Raw genomic sequence first — 24,017 nt, 5'->3', positions numbered from 1 at the left:
TGCTAATTAGAGCTCACGTCAACACAGGAGGCCAGTCTTTAGTGGAGAACACAGAAGTCAAGCCTAGGCAGCATTTATGATTTCAACTGATATTCATCCCCGTACTACGTCCATGGAGCAGCGCAGGCTGGTGACTCAAAAAAATGACAAGGAAGATAAATGAAATTTAAAGTTTTCTTTAAAGGGGCAGTGTGTAGGATTTAGTGCCATCTGGTGGTGAGTTAGAGATTACAACCAACTGAATACCCCTCCCCTCGCCTTTCCAAGCTGTAGTAGAAGCTACGGTGGCCGTCAGGTACGGTCACGGTACCTTTTTAATTCTCTAATTAATGATTCCTTCTCCTGTGGTGTGGCATAAGTATGATCTTGTATTATGAACAAAAGTGCAGTGATTCTTTCAAATTTACCGAGCTTCTGAGCTCCTTCTGCAGTCTTCCACAGTCATGCTGGCTCTGAGTTAAAACACGTTAAGCCTTACTACTCTAAAAATGTCACAGTTCCCTGTCCACTCATCTCTCACAACACATACAGTCTCATTAGTTACATTTTTATTTTCTATTTACAAACAATTTGTTATATAAATATAATACATCATTTTCAGAAAAGCTGTCAAGTCAATGCATACGAGAGCTCGATCACAACAGGTTGAGGTTAAATACACAGGTCTGGGGGGAGGGGTGTCTGCTGATTGGATTGGCTGACTCTACATGAAGACATGAGAGAAAATCAAACAGAGGATGGGCAGTAAGACAGGCTCTGTCGTCAGCCTGTTGCCAAGGATACTGGAATTGATGAAAAGAGGGCCGGGTGGTGAGGTGTACAATATTCAGGATGTAAACACTCGTTAGAATGTCACAGTAAGTGACATTTTAAAACTACTGCTCGGATTCCTCCACAGTTGAGTGTTTTTGCAGATTGAAGTTGATGCATCAGTCCAGAGTCTGGAGCCAGAGGCCATTCCAGCTGAACTGAACCAAACACACACAACGGATTTCCCAGTGATGCGAGCGCTCTGGTGATGTGGCTCCACGTGGACACACTCCCTGTTCAGAACCATTTTGAACTGAAAAGTCAGATGCAGAGTCAACATTCTGGTCTGCCAGGTGACCTAGCTTCTGTTAGCTTCCAAACACAAGTGGGCGTTTGAGATGCTGGTGGCCGGTGTGTGAACACGGGTGGGTGGAGACGATGGAGCTACGGAGGGCGGGGTGGTAAGAGGGTAGACCTGCGTGTTAGTGAGAGGGCCTCGTACAGAGAAAGTAACATGCAGGTGAAACTCTTTGATGCTTTGTAGGATGAAACTAAATAGTTCTGAGTTCCAGAAACTCATCAGTCTCTACAAACTGTCGCTGTTTGTTTTAAATACACCTTCTTCTATTGTAGTAATGGGTACAAACATGTTGGTTCAATGCTGTCAGCTATCAATCGTGGAGAACAGGTGTGGTCATTGTGTGTAGAGCGGTAGCTGGTAGGGCTCCTGTCTGCAGGCCCGAAGCTCCACTCAGGCGTTGTTGATGATGATGAGGGCGGGACTGGCCGTCTGCTGACTCGTCTCACACATGGCGCCCTGCTCAGCCGGCTTGGCGAAGACTCGCGGCGTGTTAAGGTTGTAGACTCCTGCCTGGAGGAAACAGGCTCGCAGCGTCAGGCACAGCACCTCCTGAGCCTTCAGCTGCAGCTTGTACTGGGTCTGACCCACCCAGGTGAACGAGCTGTGGACCTCCAGAGACTCCGGGCTAAAAAGGGAATGGGTAGATGGAGAGCTTAGAAAATATGTTCACTTAACCGAGACCAGTTTATCCCAAAGGTAGGGTCGGGACCCAAAATAGGCTGTGGAGCCATATTTATTGGGTTTCTGACATTATTAGTGTGTTTACAGTCACATCAGTTCCCGAAAATGGCCTCTCCCCGGTTAAGGGGATAATCAGATTATTGAAGTTCCCCTCGTATACATGAAAGGGGGTTGAATGGGAAAGTGACGGAGTAACTCTTCCTCCGGTACAGTAGGTGGAGCTCCACCAACATACAGCTGGACTGAATACGGGTTTTTTCCCTGTTCATCTTTGTCAAAATCACAAGGTCCTGTCTCGCTTTAAAGGTAACGCTCAATTAATATTGTTGGGTTTTTTTACGTCGTTTTTAGTACCGTTGCTTCCTGGTTTATTCATTTTCTGGGTCAAAAGTCACTGCCGTGGAGTGGGGAGGGGGAGTTATAACCCACAGAGCATGCTCAGACGTGAAGACCGATAGTAACCCAAGAAGGCGAACCTTCCAAGCCTTCTCGGGTTACTATCGGGTTTCTCGTCTTACTATCGAATCTGACGAGAGGCTGAGCACAGCTGCGGCTTCTGTTAGAGAAACACAACAGGATAACCAGTTGGTGTGGAAACCAGTTGGTGTGGAAACCAGTATGGGTGCAACACCGGCTCTAGGCGATTCACGTGAATGACCCAAGTGACAAAGAAAAAGTTGATTGTTCGGAAAAGCGAAAAGTTTGCAGGTATGGACCCTTACCTGGTGCTTTTGTGCCGCAAGTCAATGACGACATCCACTTGAGCCAAGGAGCAGTTGGACAGAGTGAGAGTCACAGGCACCACGCACAGACTGGAGACAGAGAGGACATCAGCTCAACACTCATCTCCAACAACAGCTTTGTGTTCACTTGGATTTCCAACTGACACCATTACTCTTTTCTCACATTCTGCTCTTTTTTCAGCCTCTTCCCACACACTCCCCCTGTCTGTGTTAATGATGTGTTTGTGTCATGTGTCCTCTTCTAGGCTCCACCTCGCACCTCTCCAGCCATCAGACCACACTCCATTCATGGACCAAAAGGGGACCCTACTGCGACGAGCCCAGTCCCCTGTGGACTGAGCTACTGCCGCCAAGAATGAGGTGAGAGCCTATCCCATCGTGCGTGTGTGTGTGTGTGTGTGTGTGTGTGTGTGTGTGTGTGTGTGTGTGTGTGTGTGTGTGTGTGTGTGTGTGCCTCTCACCTGTCCTGGATGAATGGATGTGTGTAGGTCTCGGGGTAGTGCAGGTTGGTCTTGATGAGCTGGGACAGCTCTGCAGAGGGCAGGGCCACTGGAGTCGGGAGCTCTGATTTAAACTTGAGCAGCACCATCTCTTGAGCTTCCTGCAACGCAAAGATACAGTGAAGAGCACTTACTCTGACCTCTCCTCTTTACGGCATCCTCACTGAGATAGGAAGCATCGTGTTAGATGTTGCGTGTGAAGCATCATGTCTAAAGCTGACACAGATTGAAATTTTACCTGAGCTCTCATACCTCATCTACATGATAAACAGGGCCTGATGCTAACTTTTGAAAATGTAGGAGCGCATACAGAACAATGAAAATCAATCAAATAATGTGTAATGTGACATTTACAAACTAATGGATTTCATTTATTTGAAAAATATACACCAGGTTTTATACTTATTTCTGCTTCAAAATCCTATTTATTTAATAATTATGTAATTATTTAGACTTTAAAATGATTCAATTCAGTTTTATTTACAGTGCCAAATCACAACAAAAGTTGCAATGCAACCATATCCAGCAATCTAGTGCACACAGTGGCAACGAAAACCTTCCAGGATTTTTTTTTGAAAGCTGTGTGTTTTAACAGGAAATCAACTTGCTGTACAGTTGGAGAAGCGTCAACAGGTGAACAGGGAAAGGTTAAAGGGTTGTTTGTCTCTGCTCCACTGAACTGTCTGACACTGCTCTGAAGCTGCTGCTTGTGTGTGCCCGTGAGCTCCCTGACTTTCACCACATGAAGGCACGCACAGAGGCTCTCTTTCACAACTGAACTACTAAAGGCAACAAACTAAAGCAAGCAGATGACAGAGAGGTGCCCAGAATAGCTCTCTTTAGAGTCCTGAACTGGGTTGCTGTTTTTCTCTCTGGAGCAACGACAACTGCATTATTACTCTGAAATGAGTTGACAATGACACATGGACACTCTACAGCTTCTGTCTGACAATCACAAATCACGGAGACTGGCAAGAAAATATGCAGAGGAAGACAAAACATCATTCAGGAGCTGAGGCTGCAGCTGACACCTGGTATCTGATCGACTGATGCCACAAAGTGCCATTCTATATAGCTTAGATTTAGGAATTTACACAACCCATCCAATCATGTTCACTGAGGGCGCACTCACACTGTCGTTCTGTACCGGGCCAAAACCGGTTTTTCAGCTAATGCCTAGTACGTTTAAGCAGTGTGAGTGCACACGTTCCGCGCATAACAGCCGACAGCAGGCCGCCCAAGGCCCGCTAGAAAGAGGTGGGCTTTAGCAGAGCCGTTTGCACATGTACGAGCACGAGTGTGCGCACGTGTACAAGCACGAGCCGTACGGCGGTAGCGGTATGTGCGCCTGTTCGGACATAGAAAATAGAACGACGGACCATGCGCGGACATTTAACAACAACAACAATGGCGGTGAAAGGTTCACGTTGGTGTGATGCTGAGGTGGAGTGTTTACTGCAGATTTGGTCGGATGAAAATTTTCAAAAACAGTCGACAAGACGCACAAAAACTCCGAGGTCTATGGAAAGATTTGTAAACAAAGCCACACACACGCGATCAATGCATGTGGCGTGTTACGGCATGATGACGTATGTACAGCAAGAAGCATTGGCCGAGGCCCAGGCAGTGTGAGTACAAACGGGGCTGGGGCGCGGGGGGAGAGGGAGGGGGGACAATTACCCTAAAGCCCGGGTCGCGGTGCGGAAGGACAGTGTGAGTGCGCCCTAAGTTACAGAGAGGGCAAGGTTGTATGTGTGTTTACTGTACCTCTTTGGGAGTGAGAGAAGTGGCCTCTTTGCCGATGGTCTGCAGAGCCACATGGAGCTGGCCCTCTAGGATCAGCTGTTTGTTGTCCTCCACCACATAAGCCTGCACAGACACACACACAGCACATACTGGAAACTCACACACAAACACACACTGTACATCCAACGTGTTCATTCAGCCATTAGGATACTAAATGCTGACAGTCACGAGGCTTGGCTTACCGAATTTGAATGGATGATGAATATAGAAAGTTTCAGTGCGTTTACATGTAGTTCAAAAACCCGATTATATTCGGATTAAGGGTATCCTCCGGTTTCTCAAACGCCATGCAAACACTGTACCCTGGTTAACAGACCTAGAGAACTCCTTCAGTAACCTGAGTATTCATGCATTTAACAGCGTACCCAGAGTATTATCGGGTTATGTGTCTGTGCATACTCCATGGGTTATAACTCCCCCTCCCCGCTCCGCAGCAGTGGCTTTTTTTTTGACCCGGAAATAGAATAAACCAGGAAGGAAGCAACGGACGAAAACAACATGAAAACAACAACACAATCGTTACCTTTAACAGAGAGAGGACTTCGCCATGGTAAGTAACATCACTAACAAGACGACTTGTTTCTGTCGTAATTCTGTCCAAAAGACGGCCATTTTCCCCACGCTTGTGATTTTGACAAATGATAACCTGTATTCTGAGCAGCTGTATGTTGGCGGGGCGCCACCTACTGTACTTTCATTTTCCCATCTCCCCCGTTTAATAATCAGATTATTCACTTAACGGGCGTTAGCACACCTCTGATGGTTTCTTTGTCCATGGTGTTTATCTGAAGGAGTCCAGCACATAAGGCTCTCTCTGACTGATCTGGCTTCACTGACTCTGTTATGTGTACCTTCCAGATGATGATTATGTTGAGGTCCAGCTCATTACACTTCTTAACGATGTCGGTGATGTCGGAGGCTCTGTGGTCAGTGTGGACGGGCTGACTCTTGCTGCTGGATGATGTCCTGGATGAGGTCCCATCCACTCGCTGAGACTCTGACGTCCGACAGCCACGGAAGAAGAAATCTCCACAGGGTGTGGAGGAACTGATGATCTGCATGAAGACAGAGGTGAGGGAAGCAGAGGGTCGACAGAAAGCAGAAAGAACACGTAGACAATGAGTGAATGTTAAAGTCATGACTTCCACAGCAGCTAAGCTTTCCATCTGAGCTCTGCCTCAGGCTTATCACACAAGCCACTTACATATCTTCATGAAATACACTGGAGATCAAAATTAGAGAACACATTATTAATACTTGATCTAAACCCTATAGAGAATCTCTGGAAAATCCTTGGTAACAAAGTAATGTGGAAGAAACCCACTCCAGTTAGTGAAGTCAAGGTCAAACCAGAGCAGTGTGAGAAACTAGTGATGTCCTGTGGGAGCAGATGTGCTCAAGTCATTCAAAGCTGTCCTCTACACTTCCTGTTCATTTTTAAATCCTACAGAAGAAAACATTGTTGAAATCGTCTCTTCTGACACAATGAACACTGTTTTGATCACTGTTTTTTTCACTAAATAAAAGTTTTTGTTGAGTGTTTTGGTTATTTAAAAAAACATGCTAGTACAGCGGAGGTATAGAAACAGAGGATATCACATCAAATTCTATATACAAAATAACAGTATTTGAGAATAAATCAAGTATTAATACTTTGTTCTCTGATTTTGATCTGCTGATTGGTGTCATACAAAGTACTGCAGGTTTGCTTTATGGAGTATGAGCGGTTGTAGATTGTGTGTTATTTAGTTTGACAAAGTATCAAACAAAAAGATATCCATAGAGACAAAGATAGCGAGCTGACAGCACCTGACTAGAACAAAGAAACTAAACGAGAGAACACATTCACTCGGACAAATTAAAGTAACAACAACATTTAGCTTTCAATTTACCCGCTCGTTTCCCAGATTCAGGTCTGCAAAGGTGTATTTCTCGACGGCATCCGAGGTAGCTTGAAACAGACAAAAACAGGCGAATCAGTGTTTATTCACGGCCCTAAAGCTTATCAGAGCAGAGTGATGGTGTTCTATAGGAGGTACCTTGGGGGGGCCTGCAGCGCGTGGCCCTGAAGCACAGCTTGGCTCTCTCTCTGCTGGTGAGTTTACAGTCTGGAGGGGAAGAGGGCACACAGAGAGCAGCTGGGATTGAACACGCTTTGAGTGGCTCTTTGTTTAGTTTGTACACAGTGTACACACACAAACATTCATTGATATTGGGGACAAAATACTTTTATTGCACTTTTACATTGAAATAAACAGAGCTCTTCTTACAGCCCCTTGCTACACTAGATTCCTGTTAATTAGCTAATCTTTGTTTCAACATAAGACTTAAAAAAAGTTCTTCCTCTACCTGAATTCACTGCATCTTCTAGAGAAAATATAGAAATAAAATATTCTCAAAAGGGACCAACTCTTCTCCTTCTGCTCCAGACATTTCACTTCAGTTTTAACCATCTGCTCTCTGTTGTATATTACTCCTCTCCTCTGAACCGCTGCTGCAACATTTAGCAACGTTTTTCAGTCTGCTGCTGCAGGGTGAGCACAGCAGCATGACAGCTCTTCAAAAGTGAAGCCAAAACATGCAGTCGGCATGAAACAGTTTTCTCTGAGCAAAGCACGGACTGTACATGTGGTTACTGCAGTCGGTCATGTTTATTTCAATGTGGAAAGACAAAATCATGATTCATATTCAATTAATTGTTCCCTATTTCAGGTCAAATTCCAGATCACACGTGATGAATGGGTTGTGGAACACAGGGCTTTGTGTTTGTGAGGGACAAACGGGAAACTGGGAAATCTGCCTTGCTCCTGATCCTGCAATTTCCCAGCTTGGGATCAATAAAGTATTTCTATTCTATTCAATTCAACATACAACTGAGTTACACGAACCAGAGTGAGAGAGCATGGCAGACATGACGACTCACTCACCTTTATCCTTGGCTGGGTTGATGCACTTATGGAGGCGCCAGTGTTGACTGCTGCTGGACACCTGGATGATGTGGAACTCCCGCACGCCAGCTTCACTCTGAGAGCCCAGAGGAGGCAGATTAAAAGTGAGTTCTAGCAGTGATAGGCTGGGGGGGGGTGCTTTGTGGCACGCTGAGTGCCTCACCGTATTGATGTTCTCCACATCGATAAAGACCAGCGTTCCACCGCTGCCTTTGTCATCCAAACTGTGATGCGGAGGAACACTGCTGCGGCAGGCCGACGCCTGCACACTCAGAGAGCGGCTGGCACAGATGAACACTGTGTGACGCAACACCCGGTGACTTCACAGGAAGAGAGGAGGGAGACGCATGAGGAGACAGAAGCTCACATCCAATATATCACTCATTCATTTCTATACAGCTGTTATGGTACAAGTCTCCTTTTCTAATATTTTTTTTTTGCCTTTTCATAATTAAAGTTGTACTCCATAAGATTTGAGATAGCTTGTTTCTAGCGGGCTCTTTGGCAGTAAGGTGTAACTGCAGGTGAGCCTGTCCTTTCAGAGCCTCCATCTTGTCACATTCGTATTTTTTTTGGTAAACTTTATTAAAAACACATTTACCCCTCTGTACTTCCTGGCCGTCCCCTATATCACTCTCTGTTTTAACTCCCTCTGTGATAGAAAGGAACTTAAAAGGCAGTTAAATAGATGAAAATCTTGTGGAGTACAACTTTAACACTAAATAGGCTGCTTATGTTAATGGTATCTTCTCAAGCTTCAGTTTACTTCCTTTTTATACCTGATCTTGTTTCCTTTCTCTGTGCTCTCGTAGTAGAACAGGAAGTTGATTTCATGGACTCCCTCCTGGTCTGGTCCTCTGAGCCACAGAGGCAGCTGGGTGGACTCCCCCGGCTGCAGTGTGCTGCCTTCTATCGGGATCTCCATCACACCGGACGGCTGACTGAAATCCTCCGCTGAAACCAACATCTCAGATGCCACTGAGCCCGGCTGCCGGGGCGTGGCCACCGTCTTATAGGCTGAGCAGTGTTCAGCTGAGGAAGGGCTCAGGGGCGTGAGGGGAGTGGTGGTCTGGCTGCCGAAGGTGAAGAAATCTGGGTGTGTGGACGCCACTCGGAGGCCGCACAATGCAACACCGCTGACATTGCAGAACTCGACGTAGGCCTTCCTGATCTCACCACACAGCAGAGCCGTGGGAAACTGCAGGAAGAAGACCTGACACACACACAGACACAAAAAAACCCACTGATAAACTGGCAGCATTGTCAAAACTGCATAAGCTTTAACTTGCAGGTCACTCCTGGGGATCACCGGGGCTGCAACTATTGATTCTTTTTTATTTACCGATTAATCTGCCAATTATTTTAGAAAATAAATTGTTTGGTCAAAAGATTTCAAAGTCAAGGGTGATTTCTTTAATTGTCTTGTTTTGTCTGAAAGATATTCTGTTTAATATGATACAAAACAGAGAAAAGAAGGAAAGAAAGAGCATGTTAATGATTAATCGATTATCAAAATAGTTGGCGATCATTTTTCTTTCTATCTACTGACTGTTTTTTTGTTTTTTTTATTTTCTTAAGTTATGTTTTGGCCTTATTCATGGCTTCCTGAAGAGTGACAGAAAACGGGAGAGAGAGAGAGGGGATGACATGCAGCACTTTATAACATGTGAAGTAGCTATAAAGCTCAGCAGCTTTTACTTTATTTTTTATTATTTTTGGCAGTTTTCAAGCCTTTATTATATAGGACAGACAGGAAATGGGGTGAGAGAGGGGGGGGGGGCATGGAGCAGGTCGGAGTCAAACCCACGGCCGCTGCCTCGAGGACCTTCAGCCTCTTTACATGGGGTGACTGCTCATATATTGGGGCAACACTCAGCTGCCCCAATATATTTTTATCTCGACTTTTTAAATCAGTCTTTTAATCAATAAAAATAAATGAATAATTGAAAAAGTTCCACGTTCTGTCATCTAATATTTTATTCCATTACTTTTGATGAGTTTTATTTTTCCGCTGTGGTATCATTTCAGTATCGGTATTGAGATATTATCGGCAGGTATTGTACCAAAGTCCTAATTTTGGTATCTTGACAACAGTATAACCTCATCACCCTGTCACTCAAAGACAGAAAAGCTTGTTGTTTAGGTGTGATCAACTCTCTGTTAATGTAGCCTCAAGTTAGCTACCTAGCTAGCGTTAATGTGGTCATAGAAACAAACGCGTTTTGCAGCACCCTGCCAGAGAAAAACGCTATATTCATTAGGCTTCAGATTAGCCTCTGTTAGAAGTGCAGGATGTGGTGAGTGCGTGCAGTCAGTGAGTCAACAGTACCTCCATTAGGGGCATGGGTGGTGTTATGATGGGATCCAGACGCCGATCCAGACCATGTCGTATCAACATCTTGTCTTCTTTGGTCTGGTTCAGTCGTGGGCCCTGGATCTTCAGGTCCTGTCTGCCACGAACCACCATCAAATCTACCACCTGCTGGCCTGTACACAGGAGAAAAGACACACTGTGGGTTTCAGTTGTTTTTTGGGATCTGACACAAAAGAAAGATTGTAGTTAAAAAACAACAGACGAGGCAAATGCAATACAATGAGAGTCAAGGACACATCAGGCATCCTGACAGCAAAACAAAGTACTGTATGAAGTGATATTAAAGCAGCCAACAACAAGCAAAGTGCTTAACCTTCGGTGCTGGGAGCGATCTCTCCAGAGGAGGCTGCAGCCAGGTTGTACACCACACCCACGATGTTCAGCTGACCAGTTCTGTGTGGCAGCAGCCGCAGTCGAGCCTGGGGTCAGAGGTCAGAGGTCACAGTAACTGTTAGCAGCATAACACAACCACATGTCCGTTCAGCCTCAATTAGAAGAAACAGTCCACAGCTGGGGATTTAAAAGTCCTTCACTGCTGCTCTTCCTCCCTTTCAACTGCAGAGTAACGTTACACAATCTGCTTCCTGTTTACACCGTCACATGCATGTCCAGTGTATGTGAACGGTCATGTGATATGTGTTTTCACATTTATAAAACTGTGCGTAGAATCCTACGAGGATATTACTCGTATCATACTTGTACTTGGCAAAAGTGCGTTATCCACTCATCTCTAATCTTAACTGCGTGCCAACAGTATAGTCCTATATTAGTATAGCCTATCCACAACTACAACTAGGCTTTATACAGTGCAAAATACATTTGCTGCCAGTTATGTCATAGTTAATGTGTGTTTTTTCTGCTGACCCAGCTGTATTTTATGGTGTATCCATAGTGTCACTGATACCCGAGTTGGAAAAACATTGCCCTGTGGACGGAGATCAATTTTGATTTGAAACGCTGTTTTAGAATGAAAACGCCCAAGTGTGGATGAAGCTTGAGCCTCCAGCAGGGAAAGTCAGACCCTTTTACAGCTGAATGTTTGGCTGTGTACTGAAACTGTGCTGTCCTAACACAAGCTGTCCTATCAGCTCCTACAGCCCTTCACCAGAAGGCTGTGCACTCCATCACTCCCATTAAATCTGTACACTAGGCCTCCAAAACAGGTTCAGTGTAGAAATGAAATCTGATGCAGATCGTACATCTGTAGATACAGTAAGAGCCCTCACCATCTTGGTCTCCTCTGTACCCATAACAAACTCCAGGATCACCTCAGTGGTGACGATGTCATCTTTCTGAGTCATCTGCAAGAGGAAACGCATATTAGAGAAGTCTTAATATTGTTATTTATAGCATCCGTCAATCTGAGGTCAGGTTGCCCACCCCTAGAGCCAGAGTCTCCTCGTTAGTGACGGCCTCTCCTTCCAACTCCTCAGTGGTCTTCTCCTCGGATGGAGACGCATCATCAGCAGTGAACCTCCAGAGGAGCGACAGGTTGGAGAGAGCAAGGGGAACCTTCAGAGGGTTCCTGAATGTCACCTCCACTATGATTGGCTCTGCAGGACAGAAAGATGGCTGTTTACTGACAGCAAATAGTGATGGGATGGCTCATGCTGTGATTCTTTTCAGGCTGCAACTGATGATTATTTTCATCATAGATTAATTGGTCAGTTGTTTTCTACGTTAATTAATTACTTGTTTGGTCTATAAAATGTCAGAAAAAGGTGTAAAATGTGGATTTTACCGTCATAAAGGAAGGAAACCAGAAAATATTCACATTTAAGAATCAGAGAATTGACAAAAAATGACAAACAAATGTTTTAATCAATTAATCTTTGCAGCGCTAGTCTCTTTATTAGGGCTGCGGTGATTCTCCTGATTTGATGATGTCACAATACTTGGTGCAGATCAAATATGTAATGCAAGTATTGGGATTCTATACTATGATTTATTGCACTAGACCATCTGAAAAAGTTGAATCATTCACTTCTAGAGACTTTGACTTTGGAAAATCTTAATTATGAAGCAATTTGTTTTTGTAGCACCTCAAGTATTCAAGCATGAAGTTGTGTGTGTGTGTGTGTGTGTGTGTGTGTGTGTGTGTGTGTGTGTGTGTGTGTGTGTGTGTGTGTGTGTGTGTGTGTGTGTGTGTGTGTGTGTGTGTGTGAGTCTGTGAGTGTGTGAGTCTGTGAGTCTGTGAGTCTGTGAGTGTGTACCAGTGGCGGAAGCTGGTCTTTCAAGGAGGGGAAGCTTATTTTTCCGGGCTACATCATAAATGTGTTTGTTTATTTATATGTCAATTCTTCCCTTCGTTCCTTTTCAAGAAAATGATCTGTGACCTTGTCGTACCAACTCGGTGTAATTTCCAGGGACTTGACCAGTGTCCTCTCAATGGCAGCAGAGCTAGGCTACTTAAACAGCCTTGGTCCAGCTGGAGCTGCTGCGCCAGGCTACTGTGAAGTGTGACCACCTGTGAGTGTGAGTGTGAGTGACGGGGGGAGAAGCTCAGCAGCTGCCGCTGCTAGTTGGGGAAATAAACCGCAGAGTGACAGAACAGAGTTTCCAAACACAATGCTAGTTGTTTTTAACAAAGACAAAGTCTCTGGGGATTGGTAAAGTCTACGGATCAGTTCAGAACAACGGAATGAAAAACTTGGAAAATGCTCTGCTGGATGTTTATTCTTCAAGATCGCTGATTCGCTCATTTAGCTGTCAATCAAAAACGATTCTACCTCAGACAGCTCATCCAATCATCATGCAGAAGCCGAGCGTCCGGGCCAGCCCACTGCCCCATAGACCCCCATAGACGCTGAGCGTCCGATGGGCGGGACAAAGCCCAGCATTTATCCAATGAGCGTCTAGTTTGGCTGCAGTGGAACAACTCGCTCTACACTTCCCCATTGAAGTCAGTAGAAGCTGAGCTTCCCTTGCAGTCTTAGAGCAATCGCCACTGGTGTGTATGTAGTCAGAGATGTCCTCAGCTCAATTGTGTCATTGTTTATTCTTTTATAAGAGACACACGTAGATATAATCCTATTAGTCTTATTTACATAGATTTTGTATAAACCCTTTGTTAGAACTAATTTTGAAAACCAGACAGTCACACACGTGTACCTCTTTCGTCAAATTGAAGAAAAGAAAAGAACTGTGATATATGACAAAAGAAAATAGAAGCCCCTGTAGGTTGACAAGCGTTGGTATGTCCCAAAACCTATTACTAAGTTGTAGACGAGTACAAGTAACTGTCTAGATGGCATTTTAAGTACAGTTGCACCTCTTACCCTCTGCTACAGCAAGTGGGCAGCGCAGGTTGTCTGTCTGGCTGTTCAGGCAGCACTGGGTGGGCTGAAAGTTTGCTGGGACAGTCCCCCTGTTGGCAGCAGCCACGAGCTGCTCCTCTAGGTGGCACCACATGGCTGCCAAATCCTGGTCGTACTCCTGGTCCAGGGACACATGAGTGGCTGCCTGCTTTTCCCCTGCACACATCAGGTCATTAGAATCAAATATGCAGTATTAGTGTTCAATATAAAGTACTTCCTCTGCAACACTTACATGTTCACGAGTTAGACTGAACCTTTGCTCAAAGGCACCTCAGTTATTAATATATTGTTGTTCAGTGTTTCCCCTATCATTATTTTAGGGGAGAATATGACAGACATAATTAATGGTATGTTTGGTTTTGAGAGAGTTTTACGATACAGGCTGTCTGCAGGGATCACAATAAAGCCTAGAACTTTGTATTATTGAATCACACTTATGTAGCAATGTGATATGATAATATGTAATAATAACTTCGAATGATACCCTGAGCAGCGGAGGGAGCTGAAAGAGACGACCTACATATCATTACGGTGACACACTCAAATTATACAGCAGACACTGAGCACACCCTCAGAAAGCAGGTAAACTTCGCTGAACAATCAATAAGCTCAAACGGTCTGTGGGGACGGACTGATGGACAGTTGAGTAGAGCCGTGCCTCACCATGCAATGGAAAAACAGCATAAGTGATGTGTGTGTGATAATAACTAATCACAACTCTTTCCTTTAGAGTCTTTTAGGACTCAGTGTGTTACCTTCTGCAAGGCGGCGTTCATGTCCGAAGTAGACTCTTGTGGCTGAGCTGGAGATGCAGGGCAGAGGCAGCTGAGGGAGGCTGTCTTCATTTCCCCCCATCACACTCTGGACACACACACAAAACATGTTCATGTGTGTGCCAATTTCTGGACCTATTTTAAACCCATCGATTCATGTAGTACGAGCAGCTGTAATGCTGTTAAAGTTTGATACTGTTTTTTATTTTTATGTCACTCTTGTGTTTGTGTCAAAGTCCCAAAGACGTGTGACGCTCTCTTGTTACTGTATGTATCATCTCTGCTGCATAACTCATGTATGAGCAAAAAAAGTCAAAACTTTAAGACACTCTGAACTCCAGACTGTGTCCAAACTATCCGCAGCTGTGCAGGCTTTTTGATTCCCATCCAAACTCTGATACTTACGTGAATGGAGATTTGATGTATTGTCTTTAAGGCAGAATTCTAGTAGATTGACAGAGTGACAGAGGGTATTTCTGAGCTCTATCTGACTTCTCTGGCTGATTGAATCGAACGGGGAATGCCTCTTTAAGATACAGACGTGGTGACAAACTGTAGTTACCTTATAAACATAGAGATATTCTCTGAGGAAGGCGCCCTGCTGCGTGGCCGTCTGCCTGCTGTCATTGGTCAGGATCTGTCTGAAGGCTGTCACGGCACTCTCTGGTTGGCCAAGTGTGAAGGACTGACGGCCGATTGTGAAGTTGATATGGTCCTCGGCCAAAGACCAGCCCCTCTCCTTGTACACCTGCATGGCTTGGCAGTAACAGCGCAGCGCATGCCTCCTCTATGGGAAGAGAGGGACAGAGGTTGTGAGGTAAACAGGGCAGTGTGAGGAGGAGAAACCTTTTATCATGACACCCCTTTTGTCAGGTTCAAGGTTCACCCCGTTTCTTGTCTTCATGACTTAAAGAAGTTTGACCTGAACCCGAGGATTCTCTCACATATTGCTTATTGTAACACTAACAGTAAATCAGTCCAATAGCGGGGGGACGCCTGAACACAAGGACTTGGAAAGTGGTCAGAGGCAGACTCCAGATGCCAAAATCTAAAAGAAGGCATGTCCTTTAAGTGCACCATGAAAGTTCCCACTACTTCACTGATTATAGACAGTTGAGGCTATGAAGTTCAAGAAACATTCCAACAGGTTTTGACGGCCATTGTAGCCTGACTGTGTACTACAGGAAAACGTCTGGTTTTCCATATTATTATTTTTTCCATATTTGGTAAAGATACATGACTTTGCACAGATTGTCTGCCTCATGGTGCTGAAGATATAGTGACAGTTTCAGCAACTAGGGAAAAAAAAGTTTTTCATGCAGTTACCAACTTCAGCTTCAACTCATGAACTCAGGATTGAATCGATAACAATTCTAAAAAATGATGACGCTAAACCCAAACAAACCCGTGATAGTGAGCGTTTGCAATGCTACAGATTAAAGATCATCAACCGGTACACAGGAAGAAGCCCGGGCAGCAGTGATGTTGAGAGGCTCACCTGTCCTGCTTTGCTGAAACGATGACCAGCCAAGATCATGTGGAAGGCAAACTTGCGTACCATAGGGTTACGCATATTAATGAAGCAGTGGGCAGCCTGTTCCAAAAGGAGAGCACTGCGCAGGTCAGAGTCCTGCACAGAAAAAAAAGGGACATTGAAAAAAAGGTCCAGGCAGAATGAATCCACTGCGACATGACCTGAAAATTCTACTTTTGAGAGAGCAGCAGGACTCAGGTCACTACTCTCATCTCCAAGTTGCCTTTACCTTTGTTCTGTCTTGTAATGCATCATGGTGTTTATCTCTTAGATGGCGGCCATCGATTCTACACAACTTTGAACATTGCATTGTGGGATAGTTTGTGTCCACTATATAAAAATTCTCACTTAGACAACACTACAAAATGGTCAATGCATTACATAATGAACTATAATGTGAAAAGAAACCAATGTCATCTGAGAATATGTACGGAGTAAAGTGGAGTACAGTATGCTGTGCACCTGGGGCATTTACACACGTACAACAGAACTGATGACTGATAAGGTGTGGGTTGTGGGTTTCCTCACCTCACTGGTCATCTTAATGAGGAGAGTTGCAGCCTCTGAGTATTTGCTCTGACTCTTGAGTATTTCAGCACTGAGTAACGCACAGCGCTCAGCCAGAACCATGTTCCTGTGGAGGGCAGAGGGAGGAAAACATGCCAACACGCTGGATCAACGCCACAGACACTGATCAGGACAGAAGGATAAGATACACTAAAGGGGAATATTGCATAACACTTTCTATGAAAACCACACACGTATATAGTGCATTATTAATGATTCATGACTACACTCAAACACACATGATGCTTTCTGCTGCACTATATCAACAATAGTAGCACAAATAGCAATCCTACAGCTGATATTTGAGGTGTATATAGGTGAGTACATGTAGTCAGTTTATAACTAGTCAAGAGCATCCATAAGGCACTTAAACTTATAAATCATGAAAAGTCTATAAAGTTTGACTGTTAAAATAAAGTGCTTCAGAAAGCATTATGTGTGTTTGAGTGTAGTCCTGACGCATTATAATTCACTATGAATGCCCCCATAATGCACTATAGTCATGGTCTTCATACAAAGTGTTACCTGACATGGGAATGGATGTATTATCTGGTAGCCTGCGCTATAGAGCAGTCATTTAGCAAATTCATGTGCCTTATGTTATGCACTCCAAGTGGGCTAATTATCATACTGTACATGTTGCAAAGATGCGTGTCCTTAACATGCAACCTCATGGTGAAGACACGTTTGTTAACTCAACCAGCATCTGGAGAAATTTAGTTTCAACACTGTTCTGAGGGGAGGAGCCATTCAGGGCAAAGTCCAGTACAGTTGGAATGTGACTTATGTGACTGGGTCAGAGATATCAGCCCTTCCTCTGAGCCAGGTCTGGAAGTGATCTTTCTGATCAGATTTGTTATTCTTCAATGTTTTAAGTGAGTCAGGAAAACCCAAACCCCCACCACAGCGACTTCCTGGTTGATCCAATCAGAAAGTGCCAAAAATGTCAGTTCTCTGAGTGTCCACTAGGTGCAGGTTTCATAATAGAGCAGTTTCTCATTGACCCCCATGTCAAAAAGGCCGTTTTCCCAGCATCATTAAACCTGTTTAAGGCCTGGTACTGGTAGGAGACTAGATGAATTTGCACTCTACAAATGATGAAAACAGATCTATTAAGAACCTGAAACTGTTATTAGGGTGCACTAAGAAAGACTGACTTAAGTGAGCCTTTGAGTGACAATACATTAGCACGACAGCCTGAGGTCATACTTGCAGACATCTCTGTACGTCTGTATTGCCGTGTCCATGTAGTGTGCTGGATACGGTCTCGGGGCTCCAGCCTGCAGAAAGGCCGACACTGCTGCCATTTCCTATTGAGGACATCACGATCAAAGGACAGAGGGATTATTTAACATGCATACATACATGAGGACAAGAAAAATACACCATTTCTCAGTTCAGTCCACTGGAGGGTGTTGCTGTCACAGCCTTACTTTGTGTGGTATGACCAGTGATTGATGGTGGCAGCTTATGCTATCAATGTCACATATTACTGTGAAACTTTTATGATTCTTCTCACTATTGTGTTACACTGCAGCACTTATCTTTAACATGTTAAAAACCATTATTGCTAAAGGAATAAATGCCATATAATTAAAGAAATATTAGAGTACTGTAGTTGTATGTATGTGTAGAAATGTGTCTGGATGTATATATTTTGTTTTTATGTATTTTCTTAATTATGTGCAAGTGTTACAAAGGGGTACATGAACATCTGTATGGGTGAATATCTATGTGTACTAATATCTATACTGGTACCTAGTTTACTGTTTATGTATGAACTGTATTGCACTGTTCTTGGTGAATGACAACAAAGTGTGAACCGTTTAAAACCGTTGTGTCACGATATTTAAATAACATGAACTGAACCCACTAAAGGATGAGAAAAATAAAACAGGTTTCATATTCATTTTCACACGTGTAGCTATACTGATGTGTTTGGTCTTGTGAGTGCAGTTAAAATTCTTCACAGTAAACAGCAGTACTGAACGCAGGCACTGAGGGAGAAGTGCAGCTGTTGATGAAGAGCAGAGGTGCATGTTCAAACCTGAAAGAGATTCTTTTGTGCATCCTTACTAATCAAGCTACTACTGCGCTCTCTACTGTGCTAATTACACCGTAACTCGACTATAGGGTTACAATAAATCATTTTCTAATCGTCATTTTATAATTCGTCATATCAACTTGTGTAATAAACACACCCCGAAAGACACTGAAAGAGAATATCATAAATAACTATCATTCTATTTCTAATGGTACCTGATGTGTTCAGTTTAATTTGTTTGGAAATCCTTTCCTTTCAGTTTTTTTAACTCAACAAGCAATGTGTTGTATTTCAGCAGCCTATCTGACAGCAGTAGGAAGGCAGAACTGAGTACACTTTAATATATACTTATTTATCTCGACTAGGGCTGCAACTAACCATTATTTTTATTGTTGATTAATCTGTTCTTAATTTGTTGTTTGGCTGAAATGTCAGAAAGTGGTAACAAATAATGATCGGTGTTTCCCAAAGCCCAAGATGATGTTTTCAAATGTCTTGAATAACTCAAAGATATTCAGTTTACTGTCATAGAATAAATAAATATAAATAAAATATTCATATTTAAGAAGCTGGAATAGTGATTTGTGACTTTTTTTTTCTTTAAAAATGACTCACATCCATAAATCAATTATACGGATTAGTTGAGTATAAATTACATAGTTGACAACTAATGGATTAATCTCTGCAGCCTTTTTGCATATTGAATATTGTGCAGCCCTAGTTAACAAGCTCATATCCAGGCCCACACACGTCAGCCTGACACATGACCCTTGCCAGAGCTCCAGCAGAGCCGGGTTCTATCCAGTGGGATGATGTGACACAGTTAGTATGATTGCTTCCTCTATTTTGGTTTTGTCTCCATCCTCTCAAAGGTTAGTGCTGCAGCACTCAAGTATCAAAGTAACCAGAATCTGAGATGAGATGTTTGACACACTCCTCTTTGAAGATTAAAGCAACACAAGCTCTGTGGTTACTGTTATGGGTTGGAGAACTATTACTGTGAACATGTGGTCCTCGTGAGGACAGATATAAAGTGTGTGATCTCACCAGTGCCCCTGCAGCATACAGCATGGCCTGGTCCGACAGGAAGTCTTTCTTGGCAGTGTGGTAACAGCTGTAGGCCAGCTCGTAGTGCTGAACCAGGAAGCACAGGTCGGCCATCTTCCTGATCTGCAGCTCGGGGGCTTCTGGGGGATATCTGACATCACAGATGAGAAAGATCCAAACAGCAATGAATACAGTGTTCATGGTGCGTTTAGAATAGAATCTAATGTCTCATATGATGTGTGATGCTTACAGAAGGCCACATGTGCTCTTTGGTTCACTGATGCTCTTCTCTGGAACTTTTCCTCCACCAAACCACTTCTTGGTGGCGGTGAACAGAGACCGACTCAGGCCTTTCCTGGAGACCAGCTGTGGACAGACAGATCATGTGTGTGAGTGCTGACTCAGGTAGTGTTGCTCTCATAAACTAAGAAGCTATTATTGTAGTAATACTGTTTTCAACTGTGTGAAAAGTTGTCAAACTGTTCCTCAGTCCTACACTAATTCATGTCCATTGCACCCTGCCATCAGCAGCTGGTCTCTCTCTTGTGCCCGCCTGGCAGCGTGAGCCTGTGAGCCTTGGCTCAGGACCAACAAACCTGAACTTACAGACAGATTGCCACACACATTAGCAAATCTCAGACAAAAGTGGAAAAAGACACTTGAGGTGGAGCTGAAAATGTGTCACTCATTGATAAAAAGGGTTTTGGATATATGTTATACACATCGAATGATTATTACACCTTCAGACGGATTGAAATACAGTGAAACTGTATTTCAACTCGCCACATAGATCATATTACTTCAATAATACCACCATAACAAGCCACTAGAAACATGGACAAAGTCCTCTATCCAGCCATAGTTCATTTTACCTCTAAATAACAATAAACAGTATATCACAATAGAGCATGCTTTATAGTATATTATATGAATAAATAATTAGATAGATATAGACACATGGCAATGCCTATTTTTGTATTTTTCTGAATAAATTAAATATTTAAAGGTTGAATATGTAGAATCTTTATTAAACGCTATAATTTGAAAAAAAAATACAACTTTGGGGAGTTTTGAGGGGTAAAAAAATAAAAGTATTGCTTTTCCAATTAATCTGAATTAATATTTAAAAATATTTTTTGAGGGGTTTGACAATGAATTTCTGTCCCGTTCTGTTTCCATGGTAGCAGCCAATAGCGTTGGCCGTTGCTGGTTGCCAGGGTTGTCTGTTGTTGGGTGCAGCTACTGTAGGCTGGTACTGGGTGAAATGGAGTTTTCCAATCCTGTAGCTGCTTCAGAGCCTCAGTAAAGGGGGCGTTATTTGTCCCAGCAGCTGAGTGAGCGGAGACGAGCAAAAACCAGAGTCAATATAGGCCGAGCATTCACTCCATGGACTGAGAGAAAGGCCATTCAAACGCACGCCCAAATGGCTACGCTTCTCCTTGATCGCTAACATCACTTTCATCTTTACTTAGCTGGAACGGCTAACGGCTAATGCTAACTGTCAGTTAAACTCCTCTGTAATACTTATTTTTATGGTGTGATTTGCCGGAGGGGACGGGTTCCTGTAGCTACTCGGCCTGGTCTGACCAACCTGGCAACCCGACTGCTGGAATTATTTTTTGTTGTTGCGACTATGATCTTGAGACAATAAATGGCGGTGTTCTTATCATTCTCCATAGTCAACCTTTATTAAATGAAAAGTACTGAGGATTCTTTCATTGTCCTGATATGTGCACACATGTGAAATCACAGGTTTTGTAATCAAGCTGATGTTAATCACATTGACGGGTGTGGTAAATAATGTAAAGTTCAAATGATATTCTGTCAGGTACCTTGTATTTCAGAGAACATTTCCTGACAAGTTTGAGTTAATGTGTTTGTTAGTGTCCGTTTAGGCAACATCATTTTGGATCATGAAATCCCAATATCATTTTACCACTGAAAGACAGTACATGATCAAACTGAATCCATCCCCAGCCTAACTCAGGGTTCAATAGTTTGGGGGTAAAACATGAAGTGCTCTATAAAAGGCCACATGGTGGCGCCACTGCTCCTGAAGCACACACGTCCGTTTAAAAATCCTACTAATGAACAGAAAGAAACAAAAGCAACTGAAAATGTTCAAAGGCTAAAACGCTTTTAAAATGTAACGTGTACGTGCATATTTACTGAAATAAAACAGTTGGTTGCCAGTTTATTCCGTAGAGCTAGCTAAAACTAATGCAGTGTGATACAGTCCTGCAAAAAACCCTTCAGCTGGAGGGTCAAACTGTTTTACTGAGCCTTTCTATTATTTGTGAGGGGAAGAGAAAAAGCTCTCTTTATAATAAAAGTTTCACAAATGCGTTGTTGGATCTCAACATTCCTCCTGTGGGTGCTCTGGATCTGCTCATCTCTGTGGATCTATTTTGGTCGGTCAAGCAGGAGTAGCAGGAAGTGAATGCATCTGTGCTGTGTCAGAAAGCATGGAGGGTCCAGGCTTGGAGCAGTACCTGGTCGTTGAGCTGTCTGATGTTCTTCTCTATGTGCGGAAGCAGGCCTCTGAAGGTGAACTCTTGGATGAACTGTCTGATGTGGTCGTGGTCGTTCAGGGTCAGACAGGCCCCGTGGCTCCCTGCTCCCCCCACCGGGTTCTCTGGATCTCTTGCGCCTTTCTTCAGGTCAGTGTTAGCAGCGCTGAGGGTGTGCAGGCTCCCCGAGCTGCTCGCTGTGTCCAGCTGGAGAGGATGGCTGTCCAGGCTGTTGGATGCTCCGTCTGATCGGACACAGCGTTGAAAGGAAGATCACTCACGACATAGAAACCTTTGGTGTTCACTCACTCTATTCGTCACATCAAAACAAACTGGTAGTTCTTTTGTTTTTGAAGGAATTCTTTTAACAATGAAGGGAAAATCTGAGGGTTGCCTGTCTGTAACTTTAAGTAATTCAAGCGTGTTTGTAACCAGTAATGACAACGTTATCTTCACTTCAACTGTCTCCTCTGATCAACTCTGTGTGTGAGTGTGAGTGTGTTTTTCTTGACAGTATAGGACTACTTTTGATCGGAATTGGTCACATAATTTCCTGTGGGCCTAATATTGAGTAACCTGACTCCACTAACAATGCCTTCACCATACTGCCACGAGCTTATCACTGTTAGCCACGTCCGGCTGTTAGCGACTCTCAGGGATATGTCCGTTAATAGTTTATACATGAAAAAACTGCCTCACTGGCTTATTTGATATGTGCAAGCGTAGAAAAAGACCATGGGATGATTTTACGCCGGAATTACACTTTAAGACGAAAGGTAGTTATTCAAACAATTCTGAATAGAGCATAACAGTCCGCTTAAATCATTTCAGTGAGCTCAGAAGAAGATAGCTGCAGTTGTTTAACAAGAGGAAGGAATATTAAGGAGCTGCTGAATTGACTGACCCTTCTCTGTTGAGTGATGGCAGTCCACGTCAGCTGCACCGATGTTGTTCTCCACAGCACCACTGCTCACAGTTGCGGCTCCATCATCAAGCGTATCCTGCAACAAGGCTCACTGTGTTACCACCAGGTACATTTTTGACAGATCACAGCAGAGCATCCTCTGGCTGACTCGTGTTGACGCTGACAGAGTCAGAGTCCTTGGTCAGCTGGTCCGTCACCGCCTATGGAGGAGGCTACCGGGCTTACCTGGCTCTGCAGGTTGTTCCTGTGCAGGTATTGACTCCAGGGGTCTGGGATCTGTTCATCGTCTTCAGCTGAGAAGGTACGAGAGTTCATTTTCAACAGATAGCAGCCCTGATGACCATACCTCTGTTTCATATCCTCGTACACTGAATCTGCCCTGAAGAGGAAGGAGGAGTACTGATCAAACAACAGCTTACGCAGCAAATACACCATGAGCCTTTTATCAACTAAAGACTTTCACATCATCTTTGGCACTGCTGGCTTTCTTTAGTCATGGATCAACTCATTTGAAATCAGAACTACAGGTCTAATCATTGCGTTCTTTGAAGTTTTACTCCATAAGATTTGAGATACGTTGTTTATAGCGACCTCTTTGGCAGTAAGATGTAACTGCAGGTGAGCCTGTTCTTTCAGAGCCTCCATCTTGTCACGTTCATGGTCACTAAACCTGCGTTTCATTAGTTGTTCAACATGCCGTCCTTCACTTCCCCTCAGCCCTTGGTATGACGTAGCAGCACACGTCACATTGAGGCCACTGGGGGAGCAGAGGGAAATGGGGCGCTGGAGGAGTGAGGGATGAAATGGAGCGCACCTGCCCTCGTTCACTTCAGGACAAAGTGTCATTGATCTTCCTCCAGTTTTAGAGCTCTACTGCTTCTGACTAATAATCAGAAATACCTTTAGACTCATTTTAATGAGGTGAAGGTGTTTTCTACGGAGGACTGTAATATATCTGCACTTTGTAAACAGCTGCGTCATCTTTGATTCAGAAACTTCTGTTTGGATCTGGATCATCATTATCATTATTAATGCAAAATCACTTTTATATAATTTGTTTACAGATAATGTTGAGAACAGGCGAACAGCCCACACATGTAAGAAAACAGACTTTTATTATTTATAAAAAACGGAAAA

At 43.7% G+C, this 24,017-nt stretch overlaps 1 protein-coding gene across 2 annotated transcripts in view; it reads right to left on the bottom strand.

Annotated features, from left to right (window-relative positions):
* Positions 1-531: 531 nt before the first annotated feature.
* The window catches only part of trappc8 (trafficking protein particle complex subunit 8), a 38,621-nt gene continuing 15,135 nt past the window's right edge, over positions 532-24,017 (bottom strand). For both annotated transcript variants that reach the window (XM_083911422.1, XM_083911423.1), the window contains 25 exons: positions 23,106-23,259; positions 22,860-22,956; positions 21,938-22,200; positions 19,696-19,811; positions 19,446-19,596; positions 17,564-17,664; positions 16,316-16,421; positions 15,752-15,883; positions 14,816-15,040; positions 14,236-14,341; positions 13,442-13,636; positions 11,544-11,716; positions 11,390-11,464; positions 10,477-10,582; positions 10,119-10,276; positions 8,569-9,002; positions 7,953-8,109; positions 7,769-7,865; positions 6,881-6,949; positions 6,734-6,792; positions 5,693-5,896; positions 4,803-4,904; positions 2,997-3,136; positions 2,515-2,604; positions 532-1,736 (listed from right to left, as the gene is read on the bottom strand). In XM_083911422.1, the coding sequence (XP_083767548.1) occupies positions 1,502-1,736; positions 2,515-2,604; positions 2,997-3,136; positions 4,803-4,904; positions 5,693-5,896; positions 6,734-6,792; positions 6,881-6,949; positions 7,769-7,865; positions 7,953-8,109; positions 8,569-9,002; positions 10,119-10,276; positions 10,477-10,582; positions 11,390-11,464; positions 11,544-11,716; positions 13,442-13,636; positions 14,236-14,341; positions 14,816-15,040; positions 15,752-15,883; positions 16,316-16,421; positions 17,564-17,664; positions 19,446-19,596; positions 19,696-19,811; positions 21,938-22,200; positions 22,860-22,956; positions 23,106-23,259 (3,745 nt within the window). In that variant the 3' untranslated portion in view covers positions 532-1,501. The remainder of the gene's footprint in view (positions 1,737-2,514; positions 2,605-2,996; positions 3,137-4,802; positions 4,905-5,692; positions 5,897-6,733; positions 6,793-6,880; positions 6,950-7,768; positions 7,866-7,952; positions 8,110-8,568; positions 9,003-10,118; positions 10,277-10,476; positions 10,583-11,389; positions 11,465-11,543; positions 11,717-13,441; positions 13,637-14,235; positions 14,342-14,815; positions 15,041-15,751; positions 15,884-16,315; positions 16,422-17,563; positions 17,665-19,445; positions 19,597-19,695; positions 19,812-21,937; positions 22,201-22,859; positions 22,957-23,105; positions 23,260-24,017) is intronic.

The sequence above is a fragment of the Echiichthys vipera genome (assembly GCF_963691815.1).
Source record: "Echiichthys vipera genome assembly, chromosome: 3".
Lineage (NCBI taxonomy): Eukaryota > Metazoa > Chordata > Actinopteri > Perciformes > Trachinidae > Echiichthys > Echiichthys vipera.
Note: the sequence above shows the minus strand (reverse complement) of the source record. Positions and strands in the feature narration are given on the sequence as shown.